The 17,948-nt window shown below is 38.9% G+C and overlaps 1 protein-coding gene across 3 annotated transcripts in view; it reads left to right on the forward strand.

Moving 5' to 3' along the window:
* Positions 1-17,948, forward strand: part of LOC131047116 (probable acylpyruvase FAHD1, mitochondrial) — a 296,277-nt gene that overhangs the window by 31,207 nt on the left and 247,122 nt on the right. For all 3 annotated transcript variants that reach the window (XM_057980961.2, XM_057980959.1, XM_057980960.2), the window contains exon 3: positions 6,570-6,735. In XM_057980961.2, coding sequence (XP_057836944.1) covers positions 6,570-6,735 — 166 coding nt within the window. The remainder of the gene's footprint in view (positions 1-6,569; positions 6,736-17,948) is intronic.

The raw sequence follows: 17,948 nt of genomic DNA on the forward strand, positions 1-17,948 counted from the left end.
AATATGATCCCCTCAAGATTGACTTCGCCACCTCTGGATAGAATGTGATCTTCACTTATCGCCTTGGACGTGGTCTCAAATGGATCTTCAAATTCGCACAAATAAATCTCCAAGTCTTTAGCAAATTCGCCTTAGGCGTGATCTTCAAATTCGCACCACCTTTGGTTTGGAATCGCACCACCTTTGATAGCTAAGCGCGCCACCCTTGGATGAATGAAACTCGCACCACCTTGGATAATATTCGCACTATCTTTAAACACACTTAACACTTTCCTTTGTCTTCCTTGATTCGCATGTAGAGAGGTAAAATAATGATGTGAAAATAATAGTTTTCACCCCCCTATATATATAGCGCTCTCATCGATTTATCTCTTTGGCCGACTTGATGAAATATAATAATTTCAAACGATTTTTAAATGATTTGCAATGACATAACAAGGCCGACTTCCATATATGAGCGCTCAAATCGATTTTTTATTAATTAATTAATTAATTACTAATGCCTTGCGTTTTTTAATTGCAAATTTCGATTTTTTAAATAAGGCAAAAATAACTAATAAATGTTTAACGCCACATTAAATGCCAATAAAAATGGATTTTAATTTTTTTAATTGATTTAGCATTTAAAGAAAATTCAAATTATTTAATTTGGCGCCAAAAAATATGTAAATAGAAGGACGTACCTCATCGCTCTGGTCCCTTGGAGAGGGACAGGAGCGATTCACCATCTTTGGCATGATTCTTGCGTTTTCAACGTTCAACTCCTTCATTTTCACGTCCCAAATCGATCATCTGGTGGTCCTTCGAATTTGAATGCCTCTCTTGTGCGAGCAAGTGCGTCCCATGACCATTATCGCCCTGGTCCCTTGGAGAGGGACAGGAGCGATCTCCATGTTTTTGCGTTCACCTTGCATTTTTGACCTTCGAAATATCATTGCTTGTGTCCTTTGCGCTTATTTCCATTTGCTTTTGCAAGGTACCTTCGATGTTATAAGGATCATCGTCCTTGTCCCTTGGAGAGGGACAGGAGCGATCCACATGTTTTCCTTGGTCTTGGCGATTTTAAACTTCGATCCCTTTTGCAATGTCCTTCAAACGTTGTCCTTCGCACTACCTAACCTTGCTTCGCTTTGATCTTTGAAGGAACGGGAGTGTTTTAATAGCATCGCCTTGGTCCTTGTCCAAAGGACAGGAGCGATCTTGATTTTTTCACGTTCAATATGCATTTTTGACCTTCGATCCTTCATTGTGATGTTTTCCAAACGCCGCCCTTTGTCTTGCTTAACCTCGCCTTGCTTCGATTTTGGAGGAATATGAGCGTTTTTTGATAGGATCGCCCTGGTCCTTGTCCAAAGGACAGGAGCGATGTGAGGCTTTTACATTATTTGGCGATGTTTGGACGTTCAAAACCCTTGCGAATTATCTTCAAACGATGCCTTGGACCATATGCTATCTTAGGACGTCTTGACTTAGCTTGAACTTGAAACAAACAAGGAATCCAAAGCAAATCGCCCTGGTCCCTTGGAGAGGGATAGGAGCGATATGGTTCCTAGATCCATTTTGGTGATTATTTAACGTTCAAAACTCTTGTTTATCATCTTGTTGTCGTACCATGGACCCTCTAAAATATTGCAATGTCTTGTCCTTACGTAAATTTTGCATGAAATGGCCAATGCATCTAACATCGCCCTGGTCCCTTCCTGAGGGACAGGAGCGATCTATGTTATAGGGTGTCAATTTCTTCATTTTAACGTCCTTTAAGTGTTTACGCATGATGAAAGCGCCTTGAAATGTCCTCGCCACCTTTTGTCCTGGCTTGGATCGGGCTTGAACCTTGGAGGGACGACCTTGAACTTGAGAGGGACGTATCTTCACCATTGTATCGCCCTGGTCCCTTGGAGAGGGACAGGAGCGATCCTTCCTTTGTGGCCTTCATCTTACTTTGCCAGGTTCCAAGTTTATATTCAACGGAGTCGTCCTTCTTCACTCTATCCGCCCATGCCTTGACATTGTTTGTAATTTTGCAACAAAGGCAATTATATCAAAAATCGCTCTGGTCCCTTCCTGAGGGACAGGAGCGAACTAGGCATTTAGCACTGTTATGGGCGTCCCAAAAATCTTCAATTTATATTCAATGCGTTCATCTCATGTTTTCCCTTGTTTTTGAACGTAAACTTGCCTTGACCCTTGTCTGGATTTTGCAAAATGGAGGAAATCGCTCTGGTCCCTGGGAGAGGGACGAGAGCTACAAGGTACCTCGCCCTGGTCCCTTGGAGAGGGACAGGAGCGATTTAGTCAATATAGGTCATTTTTCTCCATTTTTTGCATCTCAAATTATATTCATTTGGCAAAGCATCTTCCCTTGGACGTCCTCAAATTGCTAAACTTTCAAAATCTTACAAGGACAAGACGAAATTTGAATTGCAGCTCTGGTCCTTCACTGAGGGACAGGAGCGATTTTCTTCCTGGAGGCCTTTCTGTGCTCATGAAAATCTTCAATTTATATTCAATGGAAAGATCTTGTCGTTCTCCATCACTTCAAACGTAAACTTCGTCTGGACTCTGCAAGGACAATGAGATATTTGAAATTGAGCTCCCGTCCTTCACTGAGGGACAGGAGCGATTTTGCTCCTACAGGCCAAAATAACAAGATTTTTCACATTTTAACACTTCACGAGGCGAAAACAAATCAATTCCAATGCCCAGGATCAAACTTCAAAAAAGTCAAAATTTGGTCAAAATATTCAATCAGACAAAAATTCACATTGACGGTCATCATTTAGACAAGTTTAAGCTTTGCATGAACATTCCAATTGAAAATTAGACCATTTTGGCGAATTTATTGCATTCAAAAATTTGCTTCTAGGAAAGAAGCTCAAAAAGCTCTCAAAAGTGACTGGATTTTGGCTTGAAAAGGCAAAATTTAAAAACCCTAAGGCTTGGCCCTAAATCCAGACAACTAACTAACTAACAAAACCCTAAAAACGAAAGCGAAAACGAACAAAAAACAAGCAAAAAGAGGGGGTCCCCATTTGCGATGGGGCGATGTGTGAAATGGTCACAACACTACCCCAGCTATCCATTGGTCGAATATTCCAGAGAAGACATGTGTCCAATTAATACAATTATTTCATTGGTCAGAATTAAGTTTGTTGTAACAAACCCTAATTAGGGTTTTCATTGTAGAATCTTGGCCATTGATCTCAAATTGATCTTAGCCATTGAATTGTATTAAGGGCACTATATAAGCCCCGACTCTTCATTTGTAAAGGCTAATAGAAGAAGGAATAGAAAATAGTTAGAAGGTGAGTAGTCAGTTGATAGAATAGCAATTAGAGTAGAATAGGACAAGGCAAGAAATTGTTGCCATTGATTGTAAATAAACTCCATTTTCACTTAAAGTAATGGTGAAGTGTGTCGTTTCTTGCAATATGCATGGTTTCTTGTTGAATCTTGAATTCTAGATGGTAGATGATTAGATTGAATGAAGAAAATTGTTGAATGCACCTGCGTGGAATCCGTCTAATCCAAACCACTAGCCTCTTGTTGATGGTAGGTGCGCCTTGCGTGGTCAACTGGAACAAAATGAGCTTAATCTTAAGTCGTTACACGCCTATTGTTCATGCATTACCTTGAATGGTGATCAGTGTCTGATGGTGTACGATTTGAACATATTGGAAGCACCCCTTAGAAGATCGCATTGAGCTGGTGTCGAATTGTTCAAGCTTGATGGTGAGACCCAGCCCAGTAGGACTCCACCTAGTCATTCATCCATCTTCTCGCATTCTAGGTAGTAGAGTAGACTTCCCGAACCTTGCATCTTTTGCCATTTGTTTGTCTTCCAGTTAGTAAATAGGACTCGTGATTCCAGCAAATCAGACATTTAGGTCGTCAAGTGTAAGTCCCCTTGTGATTCCAGCAAAATCACATCATACCACAGAGAGCTTATCCACACGTAGAGATCCTACATACAACGAAGAACTTTGAAGTCATCCTGATTGATCCTTTTCGCGACATCTTCAGCATTCGGAGGCTTTATTCAAGAGAGGATAAGGTACCTTTAGGTATTTTATTCTGTGTTTGGTCGTGTACAAAATACACATCAACAGGTATCATCACTCAGTTATAAGTTATAACATAAACATCTAGGGCATCACTATTCAATTATAACATGAAACACCTAGGGCACGATTATCATTGCGTAAATATCACATACAACAACTAGGGCACAAAGATCATGGCGTAAAGTAGCATAAAAACGACTAGGGCACAAATGGGATGTAACAATGCTCATCTGCATGAGGTCAGCCCAATCAAAATTAATTTATTTTTTATTTTAAAAACTCCTTATCCTTGGTCAGCCCGAGCAAGCTGATGAAATTAATTTCAATTTTGAAACCCCAAAATGATGCAACAACATGAATAAGGGTCGGCCTTTCACAAAACAGAATTTTTATTTGATTTAAAAGTCTTCCAAGGTGGGTGCCAAGAATAAGATGGCCCTCAAATAAATTCTTTATTTGACACTTAAACTTCATTTTTCTATCTTCTAGGCACAAAGAATTAGGGAGGTCAGCCATCAGCATAAGCAGAGATTTATTTATTATTTATTATTTATTGATAGCAGATACTAATCTGCTAACGAAGTCGGCCATGCTTTGACATCAATGACAAGAAGTTAGCAATTACTAGCAAGGTACTATAGCCATATGATCTTGGTAGGGACATTCAAAAGCAGGTAGAGTATCTGCATTGGATGGAGAGGTTTTCCTTGTGAAAGATCACATAGAACTGATGCTCATAATTCAATTTGTGTTGCTTTTTTTCTTACATGATTATTCCCACTCACTTGAACGTTCGATATCCATGAAAATTTTGTAGAGGCTTTTAGGATATGAGTTGCCTTGGTTAGAACCTCAACTTTAGTAGAGGGGTTGTTACTTTTTCTAACCCATTAATGACTTTCTTTAGCCATATGTCTTCTTTTTGCTTATAGGTAGGTAAATAGTCTTGTTTCGTATGTTTGATGTTGTAATTTTTCCTTTCATATAACATGTTTGTTTATCATTCTATTTTAGGCAAGTGTTAGAAGTTATATTTTAGGTGAAGTGTTAGAATAGGCTTGACTCTATTGCTCATAGATAAGACATTGGTTAGGCTTTTTTAGAGGTTCTAAAGTTTATCTATGGTTTAGGTTTGTTCCATTGTCCCTTGCAAGAGTCAGTTGTTTGTACCAAAATTGTTACCCCTAAGAAACTTTGCATTTCATGTTAGATTTATAGTTAATATCCTTATCATGTTAGTCAGGTTATCCTTCACATCAATCTGTGAAGTTATTAAGATCATGGCCTAGTTTGTCTTCTAACAAGTGTTCATAGATTGTTGGTGGATTAAGAAAGGAAAACCATGATGAGACAAACTTTCAAAGGATGGAAAGCAAGGACATGGTTGGCGAATAGTTTTAAAAGTCCCTTCAATACTCCATTCAAGTAAAACAAATGTGAGTGATGATGCCATTAGGGAAAGATGCGCAAATGGCTATTGTGATTGAAAATGACAATGAGGAGAAAGTGCATTCAACTCAAGTAAGGATCGCATATTTTTAGTGGCTTTGCTGGTTTGAACTCCAATTTTAGTAGCAATGGCATAAATAAGTATGCCAAAGTGGATAAAGCCTATGAGACTCATGCTAATTCTTGGAGGTGGAGTAGGGTATGTATGTCACAAATTTCCAATGGCATTGCTTGGTGACAATGGCGATTTAGATAGAAGTCACACCCAAAGTGTGACCTGCAAAGAAGGAAAGTAAATTGTTAAGTAGTGTTGCACTTTTCAATTGGCATAGCTAGTCCAAAAGCACAACTTATGTGGCTAAGTGGGGTGAAACGTGTGACAAGAGCAAAGTAAGATTTTACTTAGTATGAAAGTTGCATCTTTGTAGTGGGATGCTAATAAGAAATGGTGATTCAAGTGGTGAAATCATAAAAGCATGACCAAGGTGGTTAGGAGCAAGAAGATTTCCTAATAGTTTTTGGCGACTCCACTAGGGAATGGGATACAGGAAGTCAAGCTTGCAGCTAGAACACCACTACTCTTGCTGTTGTGGGGAAACCATAATCAGTCCTTTGACACTCATATTTTGTCATGATTTCTTGCTAGAATCAAGGAAAAAATTCATGAAATTCTATGGTGGCAACATGGAGGAGTAGAAACTTTGTATTGCTATTAATTATATACATGTGTGAATGGGTGCAAGAATGTGGTATATAATATTTATTGCTATTTTTGCTAGTCTTGACATGAATTGTGAATATTATCATTTATGTATGCGATTTATAACATGAATATTTTTTCACTATATAAGATCAGATACCTTGATGCTAGTCCTTGCATGATGTCTAATATCTTGTTGGTGATAGTAATAGATGCATATGAATATATTTTCATCTTCACATATCATAAATCATTTTTTTTAGAAATGAGTACATATCATCACAAAATTATCAAGAGTTTTTATATGAATATCTATTATACTAAGGCAACCTAAATCTCCATTTTTGATATTACAGGTGCCAGTTTTATTTTTGAAGCCAACATCTTCATATGTAGAAAATGGTGGAATTATTGAGATTCCACATCCCTTGCAGTCATTGGACTATGAGGTAGAGTTGGCTGTTGTTATTGGAAAGAAAGCTCGAGATGTGAAACAGGTGCATGCAATGGACCATGTGGAAGGTATGATAAATTATTAAATTCTTAAATAGAACCAAATCAGTGAGCTTTAATCTTACACATTCAAATTCGTTCTTTATTCAATTTCTTATTGGCGAAAATGCTAGATGCAATATTGTGACACCTTTCAAGATATTATCTATTGTGTGAGTGCATTTTGAGCACTAAATCATAAAGGACATGAGAACCATTGAAGTGTTATTGGTTTATAGTTTTTGATTAAGGGAAAATGGGTTTTGAGGGGACCAGAAACCCCGTACACCAGGTTTTAAAGGGACCCGAAACCCTCAGATTTTGCCAGAAAGATAGGCAAATAAAACTAGCAGATAAAACCAACAATCCTGGCTAGTACCAGCCAAAAGCCTGCACAACCACAAACAAAAAAAAGCCAGCACCACAACTGCTGGCATCACAGCCTAGAGAAATAGATGAAGTCGATAGACTCCCACATCCAAACATTAGGGATTTTTCGGGATCCCCTACCCATATTCAGAAAAAATAGGCAACACAAAACTAGCCCGAACCTTAAACAAAAACACACACAAACTAAGTTGGGCCCTTCAAAACTGTCAGCATCCAGCCAAAGATAAGCAAGAGGGTTTTGAAAGGCTCCCCTAACCTTCGAGTTGGGTTTTACAGTGGCTCCCAAAACCACCAAAAACTGAAACATAGCATGCGGGGTTTGAAAGACATTCCTAACCTTAGAAATGGGTTTTGAGGTGGCTCCCAAAACCACAGGTATGGCGCCAACACCCTCAAAGTATCTGATAACCACACCTCCAACAACAAAGCATCTATCCACCTCTATAGGATATAAATACCCAGGCTGCACCACAACACCCAAATCCACCTCAATGGGAGGGGGGTTAATTCCAAAACCATCCATCTCAACCGAAAGAGAAGGAAGGGCCACCTCGATAAGGCAAACTGAAGAGAGACCAAGTTGCAGAGAGACGACAAGCCAAGATATATTACAAGCAAAAACACAGTTTGACCCAAGAGAACAACCCCTCATCAAATCTTCCACCAAGCTCCAGGGCAGAACAAAATCCAAAAGAGCTAAAAGAAACCCCCAAGGGCCAACCAGATCAATCAAAAGAAAGAGGGGAAAGGGCACTGGAAGCAAACTGTGCATCCCCACCCTCATGGCCTTAAACTAGGGTTCTAGAAAAGACAATGCCTCCATAAGAAGGAACAAAGCAACAACAAACAACAAATCCCATCCCAAGGGAAGAAGACAACCCAAGGGGAAGGGAGAGCACACAAACCCTAGGAAAAACCTTGATTCAAAAGATCCACCTGTGTCCCAAATCAAAGGGAGGGCCTTCCGAAATATGCAACAGATCAAACCACACTAGGCCCAGAGATAACAATAGCAACCTCTACGAAGAAGGACAACAAAGCCGAGGAGAGGAGCAAGACAACCTAGCCCACCAGGGTGGGTAGCCACACCCAAAGGGGCACACCACCAAGCGCAAGATCTAACTAGGCTGGCCTCAACCAAACCCACCAACTCAGCACCATGGGCCCCCATGCCAACAGTCGAAGCGACAGAGAAAACCGACTCCCCAACCCCTTCAACACCGACGAACACACCAAGAACCCCATCACCGCAAACACCAACATGCTTTGAAAGGAGCAGAGACCGGCGGCCTGCAAAACAGGGACTAAGTGAGGCATCAACACCATCCGCTAGCCACGACAGACCATCATCTGCCACAACTGCGTCCACCTCCTCAGTAGGTCCGTCTCCATCCTCCCCATCGGCCTCCCCTGTTGCGTCTTCACCAGAGGAAACACTAGCCCTCGTCTTGCTCCCGCTTGACGACCCGCTCCCGCTCGATGACTAGCTCCCGCTCGCCATTCTCACTCTATGATTGATTAAATTGTTATATTGTATGATATTATTGCTATTGGTTTATAGTTAATTTTTGTCCCATTGTAACAATTAACTTAACTCTTACATGCAATGTTCTAATACTTCATTACTTATTTCTTCCACTTTTTAATTTTCTTAACCAAGTTTTATGTTTAAGAGTGGTTTCTGAGGCATTGTTAACAATATCAATATAATTACACACACAAGTTTGACCTCAAAAGTTGTACAGTCCCACCATTGTATACATCAAAATATTGAAAATGCAGAAACAATTGCAATTCTTCTCATCATTTCTCGCTTGTCTTAGTCACATATTTATAAATTTAATGTCAAATGATCCAAGAGTATCTCTTGGCAAGAGACACATGTAAATGGACTGATCATGTTAATTGAATTTATTGAAATATCAAAAGGTATAATAGAATGAGATAGAACAATCCACAAGGATTTTTCTAATCATCTTATTAATAGATTCACTATTTCATATATTATAGTTTGGAATATTTAAATTTATAGAAACAGGGTCTCAATTTAAATAATTTTAACTTATAAATTAATAGAAATAGAGTCTCATTGCTAGACTCGTTGATGCCTACATATAAACCACGATTATGTAAACCCTTAATCTTTGTTTATATTAGTTAGGTTGATGGCCAAATTGACACATATTTTAATAGAGAAGTTCAAGATGAGTTGACTTCATTCTCAACCTTAGAAATTTGGATCTATTCAAGATGAATTATTAGTAGTGTTGATGAGCTATAGAGTGCACCTATCTGTTGACGTATTTTTTATGACAGCGTCGAACACAGAATAAAGTTGCCTAACGGCCACTTCACTCTCTCTTGATCAAAGTACGATTGCATGCTAAGATTGCAAGAAGTTCAAACAATCGACTCCAAGGTTCCTTCAATGCGTGGACGTGACTTAGTTGGTTGATGTGATTGCTGGTAATCCAAGGGGCCTTACGTTTGCATCATTCTTTCACTTCTTTGTTGTGGCTGGAACTCTATCATCGGATATGGCAATTCTGCGATGCTGCTGCTTCGAACGGACTAAAATGAACTGAAAGTAAAAGGGAAAGGGTTCAGAAGGATCTAAATCTACTCCTAAGGGCAGTGATAACAATGAATAGTGCTCTGGTGGACAAATTCCAAATAAACCAAGCTCTACTTCGCCAAGATCAACTACAACTCCGCAAGAACCGGTGCAATCTTCTGGGGATGCTAAAGGATTTTCAAATCGAGAAAGTACATTTGAATACCCAAAACGACGCAATCCAAACGACTATCCACAATCGAACTTAGCACGAATTTAGGGGGCTCAGACTAACTTTACACTGCAACTTACAATCAGCAAGATGCAAAAAGTATGAACCAGGGAAATTCATCAAACACCATTACATTTTCCATTGAAATCAAAGCATTATACTACTTCTACTCCAAGCGAGGAAGGTGAAACCATGCAAGCTTTGAAAAAATAATTTAAGTGGACACCATCAGAGAACAATGTTTCACTATTATTTTCTCAAAAACTTATTGCAACAATTTCATACAAAGCTCCCTCTCTTACAAATGAGGGGGGTCACCCCTTATATAGGCTTCAAGCCCTGGTTACATGCAAAACCCTCCCTAATTAGGGTTTTCCCTAAAAGATTCTCCACTCAAGATGCAACAAGGTGGGAATCTCCAATTAATAACCCATCATGCCCATATACAATTAATTCAAAAGTACCCAAAATAGCATCCATTGCGCATTAAATGCACCACCTCCTTCAAATTCGCCTAACATGCGTTGAATATTCATCCATGCAAAAATCGCCCCATTATGTCATAAATGCTCCATCATTTCCACATGCGGCGACTGCATGCAAAAGGAATCTGCCATAAATTCAACATGCAATGACCAGGTTGCCATTTGGTCAAATATTCCGGCAATGAATGCGCCACCATACTGCCATGCGTTCAATAGATCCTCGCCATGCAAATGGACTCTGCCGTCGTATATCCGCTCCTGCACATCTGGAATTGTTGGAGAGGGAAAATTCGATTCAGGAAGAATTTTCTTGAAGTCTCCTCAACTTTCCTTGCTTGAAGAAGGTTTTTCATCAATTCTGCACATTTCCTATTTTTTAGGAAAATTTCCAAATTAGGGTTCCACGGTCTAGGAGAGAGAAAATTCTCCTACGAATCCAAATCTGTAAAACTTTTGAAATTTGGATGTGATTTGATGCCCGAGAATGGATTTTTTAAATTTTTCCCTGGAGGGGAAATTTCTTGTTCAGTTCATCCTTGATTCCTTCCTTGCCTTAGAAATTTTATGTTCAATTCATCCTTGGGTGTATTTCTTCCTTGCTTGGAATTTTGTCCCGAAGGAAGGAATTTCCAATACTTAGCCAAATTTTCATCTTTCCTGGAATTCTGTCCTGAAGGAAGGAATTTCTAACAGTTAGCCAAATTTTCACATTTCCAAGAATTCTGTCGTGAAGGAAGGAATTTCCAACACTTAGCCAAATTTTCACCTTTTTCAGGAACTCTTTTATGAAGGAAGGAATTTCCAACACTTAGTCAATTTTTCACCTTTCCTGGAATTATGTCCTGAAGGAAGGAATTTCCATTACTTTGTGAATTGTCCATGTCTCCTTTTCAACATCCCTATTTTTAGGGATCCTCCTAAAATTTAGGAGTCAGTTCATTGGATGGAGAATTCTGCCACGATTCCGAATCTATAAAATTTTCCACACTCTGTCGAGATTCAGTGTCTAAAAATAGCAAATTCAAAAATTTGCTCAAGGGGAATTTTTTTTTTTTTCCTCCTTGATTCCTTGGATTCCATGCCTTAGGCAAAATTTCAATTTTTTAGCTTGGCCGGAATTTTCAACATGTCCATGGATTCATGGATTTTTCCACTTGCGAATGCCTTCTTGAATTCAGCGCCCCAGCCCAGCCTTGGGCGCATTTTGGCTTTGTCCATGGACTGACTGATTTTTCCACTTGTGAATGGCATCTTGGTTTTGGCGCCCCAGTCCAGCCTTGGGTGCATTTTCACTTTGTCCATGGACTGACGGATTTTTTCACCTGTGAATGCCTTCTTGGTTTTGGCGCCTCAGCCCAGCCTTGGGCGCATTTTCACTTTGTCCATGGACTGACGGATTTTTCCACCTGTGAATACCTTCTTGGTTTTGGCGCCCCAGTCCAGCCTTGGGTGCATTTTCACTTTGTCCATGGACTGACGGATTTTCCACCTGTGAATGCCTTCTTGGTTTTGGCGCCCTAGTCCAGCCTTGGGCGCATTTTCACTCTGTCCATGGACTGGCGGATTTTCCCACTTGTGAATGCCTTCTTGGTTTTGGCGCCCCAGCCTAGCCTTGGGCGCATTTTGGCTTTGTCCATGGATACATGGATTTTTTTCACAAGTTCCAGGCTCTTCGTCAGGATATAGATATGAAATATAACATTTAAGTATAAGTTCTTATACTTTAAGTTATATTTCATATATATTGTCAGGATGTTTGAGAGTGGTTTTAGGTCCATAGGAATCATAATGCAAATTCTGGATTTTGGAAGATCTTCCAAATTTCCAGACTTAGTCAAATTTCAGGCCATTTTCGGATCAAGATGACATTGGTGGATTGATGTGAATTTCTGGACTTGGATGATTTTGCATGCTTTCCTCTTCTAGAATAGGAGTTCCAAACTTAACCATTTTTTGACCCAAATTGTCTACCTTCTGACTCTTCCGGATTTAGAAATGGTCTTCAGGAACGTTCAGTCTTCAGAGATATTCAACTTTCAGTGTTTTCCTGTGAAGAACCTGCCAAAAATAGATTTTTCCAAATAGTAAGTGTTTCAAAATGTCAAGGTTTGGGCAAAATAGGTCAGAAAAACACTTACTAAAAATAGAAACTTACTAAAAATAGAACTTACTAAAAATAGTAAGTTTAATTTTTGGCAAAATTAGACCAATGCGAGACTTAGTAAAATCCCTAAAAAATAGGAACTTTCTAAAAATAGAAAGGTGCTCCGTTTTGGCTCAAATTTTATTGGGAGGTTCCTTGAAGTGTCCTGATTCCAGTTGTATGTTTATATTTCTCGAAACCCTAACAGAAACCCCTAAAATCTAGGACAGAAGGCAAAAAACCCTAAAATTCACAAAACGAGTCCTAGACTTAGCCGAATTTGCTCAAACAAAAGGTAGACTTGACCAATATGATCCTCGAACACCTGCAAAGCAAAGAGACCGACGAGACTGCTGCGAAAAGACCACAAAAACGCAAGCCAAAAAACTGGGAGGGCCTAAAAAGAAGGGGGTCCCCATTTGCAATGGGGCGATGTGTGAAAACGTCACAACACTATCCTCGGTCAAGGCATTTGTGAATATGTTTGCATGGTTCCTTGCAAGAAAAATACAACTGTTTCTTTTTTGAGTTCATTCTTGTTTGCTTATTTTTTGCTGCCCCAGCCTTTTGATGAGGTACTCCTTTTTGGAATGATTTCTTTTGTTGACCCAAAGGTGGTGTCTTTGAGTAGAATTTATTCTTGGGCATTGAAGTCTTTTGCGCAAGTGATCACTATTGATGATTTATAGCTTCGGTGTCGGAGTAGTCTCATAAAATCATATGTATAAGTAATGCTGATTAATGATTTGTTGATATGAACATATACATATTAATATATGTAATAATAATGTGTTCTTATTATTATTATATATATGAATATTTATATATACATAATTATATTAATCACATTGTTTATACCAAATTGAATATGAGCACCGTATCTGTATGATCATAAGTATCGATTATATTGATCAAAGAAATGATCAATATTAATCGATTCTCCACATTAATAGTTCGATATCATTTATCGCTATGTATATCGACAATAGTCGATCTCCTTCCAAAAACGATTATGTGAATCGTTACTTGCAGATAACAGTGATAACCAACAATTATGAGAATCGTTAACTATTGTTAACCGATAACAAACGATTAGGAGAATCGTTGACTATTGTTAACCGATAACAAACAATTCGGAGAATCGTTGTCTTGCAAATCGGATAATTATTTCGGTATGTTGAGAGGCATCTCAATGAAGAGACATGTCTCCACGTACGTGGAGGCATGTCTATTCATCGACATGTCTCCACGTACATAGAGGCATGTCTGTTCATTGACATGCCTATACCATAAGGTATATATTATGATGGTGTTCGATTCTAATAGGTAAGTACAGTAATCGAAAGTGCAAGCCATTAGATATCGATCTCGTTCATTTGCAGTCCTGCAAATACTTTATGAATTAAGTTGTGTTCCCTTCACATAAGCAGCAACCTGCACTTAAGAGTTCATTGTCATATAGTTTAGTGTGAACCAAGTATTAGAAATAAATTAAAACCACTCACATATCTAATCTGATCCAAACTTTAACAATCACTTACTGGTTTTTGCAAGGATGGATTGGAAGCTTTAAAACCCAAGCTTTGAGAGGTTTGATTAAACCCTCCATTAAAAAACCCATTAAGCCTTCTTTTGGAAGCATCAAGAATAATTGTCAATAATCTCTAGAACTTTGCCACATAACTCTTCACCGTGTTGTATTGTTGCAACTGGACGAACTCCCTAAAATGGATCTCAAAATCTTTTTGCCTTTGGTTGAAATCATATGTGCTAATTAGATTGTGCCCTTGGGTAACCAATCCACAATACTAACACTCATGTGTTATCTCTTCTAGATGAAAAGTTTATAGTCTCTTCCTCATACATATAGTTTAATGAAAAATGTGTATTTAATACTTGAACCCAAGCATGAGCTGTAAATTTGTTTGAACCATCAAAAGGAAGAATGGTTAGTTTACCCAATCTGTGTTGCAGATCTATGTGGAGCTGATTTGCATATTGCCTTCTCTCATTCAATTGTCTACTCTTCATCTTCGGGTTGCAAAAATTGGTGAGAGATATTTTTGCATGAAATTAAGTCTTATTGTGACCTTTTCACACATTGCCCCATTGCAAACAGGGACCTCCCTTTTTCCTGCTTTTTGTGTCGTGTTAGTTTAGGGTTTTGTTAGGAGGCAACAATTTTGAGCTTTCAATGCCCGAGTCTCAAGTTTTGATATGATCATGCCTAAGTGCTATTAGGGTTTTTTGAATTTTGAATAGGATCAAGTGCGTGCAAAATGTTAAATGTCTAGGTGATTCTAAGTCCGGATTTTGAGCGTAATTGAGTTTAAAATGTGTTTAAGTCGGTGATATTTTCATGTCTGAGCGTCAAGAGGACCTTTAGGGGTTATTTTCTTGCTCCTAGGAGGTGATTCAAGTCAAAATTGTATTTTATCTCGATGGAATCTCTATTTTCTTGCTCAAATTTTGATAAATCTGGCCAAGTCTTAATTCGTAATGTTGAAGTTTAGCATGTCTAGATGTTTTTGAATGTGGATATCATCAAATTCCCGATGGAAATCCATTAAATTGAGGTCAAGGGTCAAAAATCTTGATCAGGGGCGTTTTTGCCCCCCAGTTTTTAAGCAAATTTCTGATAGACTTGATTTTCCCTAATTCAAAATCCTGATGGAGGGTGATTTTCCACTAGAGGGCCCAAATTTTGTCTCTATTTGGAAATTACCTTGATGACCCATGTAATGAAGTATGAACTTTAATGCGGATGAAATTGCCTATCTAGATGAAGGTCGATTTTCCCCCAAGTTAGTTTATGAGCCGGTTTGATGGATTTTAGTGCAGATAATTGTTTTGATGTGTAGCGAATTTCCCCAAGTGTGATTTTTGATCTGGATAATCATCCAAATGGGGATCGATTTTCCCCAAAAGGTGATTTTGGACTTAATGAGCAAAATGAAGAGATTTTTGACATGGATTTTTATCCTGATAAGCCATGTTTTTCCCCAGGAGGTAGTTATGATGAATTATTGGAAATTTTGATGTGGATTTTTATCCAGAGATGGGGTGATTTTCTCTAATTGGCCTAAAATTGATGAAAGTTAATTAAATTCAATGCAATTGTGGTTGGAATTTAATGATTTTTGCTTTGTAAACAATTATTTAATAATTAAAAACAATTATTTAATGATTTGCAATGATCATTTAATGATTAAATATTTTCCTAAAGCAAATCGATTTTCCTAGGCAATTTAAAAGGCAAAGTTTTATCCCACATTGCTTGTGTGGTGAAGTTGCAAAGTAAAAACAAGTTTAAAATAACCCAGTTTACAATATAATATTATTATATTTGCTGATGTGATTGATTGAAGGTATCTAAGTGGTTGACTGGAGAGTTTCCCAGCAAGGTGATTTTGCCTAAGTGTCCATTGGACACCATTTTGGAGAGCTAAGTTGCAGATTTGAGGAGATTGTTTGCCCAATTAAAAGCTGGGCATTGTCATTAGAGAAGGTTACAACGAGTCTTGGTGGCTAATTATGTTAGACACAATGTGCCACTGAGAGGGGGGGGTGAATCAGTGGATTGCAAACTTTACCCTTTATCTGCCCTATGTGTGAATACTGGTTATCATCCTAATACCTAGTGGGTCTACTGGTAAGATAAAGCAAGACAATGCTGTGTAGGGGAAAAAGCGAGACTAGGCTAACATGTCCTAATCCTACCTTTTGACACACATTGTGGAATACGAAAGAGCCTAGAGGTATCACACAATTGGCTACTTCTTTTTGTGGAAGAGAGAGCCACGGGCTACCTATTAGGATTTCTATTCATTTGTTGTAATTGAAAGATAAAATGATACAAGTTCAATTCCTAATCCCAAAGTGCAAGTATGAACTAATAACAAGATTGCAGAATTAAGATTAAACAATGGAAAGCTGTAAACACAAGGACAAGACAAGAATGCAAATGCGTACCCGGAGTTAAAATCTGAGTGAAAATGTTCGGGACGGGGGCGTAGGCGCCACTGTCCTGATTCTGCCCCTGAAACTACTCCTGAAACTGCTGTTCTGCAACCTGAAAAGCTGTCTGAAACTTGCTGTCCTGCAACCTGAAAAGCTGTCTGAAACTTGCTGTCTGACAGAAGGACCAGGGCGCCCAGCGCCCCTGTCCTGGCAGGACCAAGGCGCCCCACGCCCCTGTCCTGGTCTTTTGCTCTGAAAGTTGGTGTGTTGTTCTGTCTCGGTCCGCTTCCGTCGGATCTGCAACTTGCGGCGTCGTCTGAATCCCGAAACCTGCACTTATATCTGAAAAGGTATGGTGGGCGGCTATATAGGGTTTTGCCTTAATCAAACCCCCGCTTTGGTGGTTTCCACCTCCACGAATAGCCAAGTTGTATTGTAAAAGTGTGTGTGCAGACCTTGTGTGTGTGCAAGATCCTAAAATGCAAGTAAGCAAACTAGAGCAACCTAGAATGTAAACCCTAATTGCTTGTACATGATAATGTAAATGCTCCAAATCAAGATGCAAAGTGATCTAAAGCATGAATACAAATGATATGATGAAGCTTATGCAAAGACATGAAAACAACATGAAATCATACCCAACCCCAAGGGAGGGGTACAAGCCAATCTTCAGTCGGTGATCCCTTATTGTTCTTCAATGCCTTCAAAGCCCTAAATGGATGAATGAAATTGATAGATGCTTGATGGATGGATGTTGAATGTTGTTGAAGTCTTCAAAGATCTGCTCTTTCGCTGCATAGAAGGCCCTCCAAACCAAAAATTCGGATCCTTTCAAATGAAGAAAGAGAGCTCTTATATATGAAACCCTAGGTCTTAATTTCAACTTTTGGCCGACCTAGAGATTGAATCTCCCGCCAATTTCTTGGGGTTAAGCTTTATTTTATGATTGGATCGCGCTCCTAAAATTTCGGGAAAAATGTTCGGGACCGTGTGCACTCCGGGCGCCATGGTCCCGACAACTTTTCACCAAATTTTCAGGGCCGTCGGATACGATGATTTTAGAGAGAATCCCGAAGTTACAGGTGATTTCGAGATGTTTTGACCTCTGAAATCAAGCCCCCATGTTCAAAATAGGATCTAATTAGGGTTTTTGATTAAATGATGTATTGGAGGAATAAAATGAAAGGGGCACACTTTAATGAAAAGGGCCCAACTTTATGATATGGGAGATGATAAAATGGAACCTTAGACCTAATTAATTTAATTAATTAAGTGCTAAAGGGGAAATGCAATGCAAAATGCAAAATGCGCCAAGGCGGGTGCTAAACTAGGTGTGAAATTGTACCACCCTAGCAAGTGTGTACAATTTACGACGCTACATTTAGCCCCCACTTTAGCGGTCATATGAACACTACGTGCATATGCAAGCTAAAGTATAGAAAAGTAAACATTATTTGAAAAAGGATATATCCATAAGTC

The sequence above is a fragment of the Cryptomeria japonica genome, chromosome 2, assembly GCF_030272615.1.
Source record: "Cryptomeria japonica chromosome 2, Sugi_1.0, whole genome shotgun sequence".
Lineage (NCBI taxonomy): Eukaryota > Viridiplantae > Streptophyta > Pinopsida > Cupressales > Cupressaceae > Cryptomeria > Cryptomeria japonica.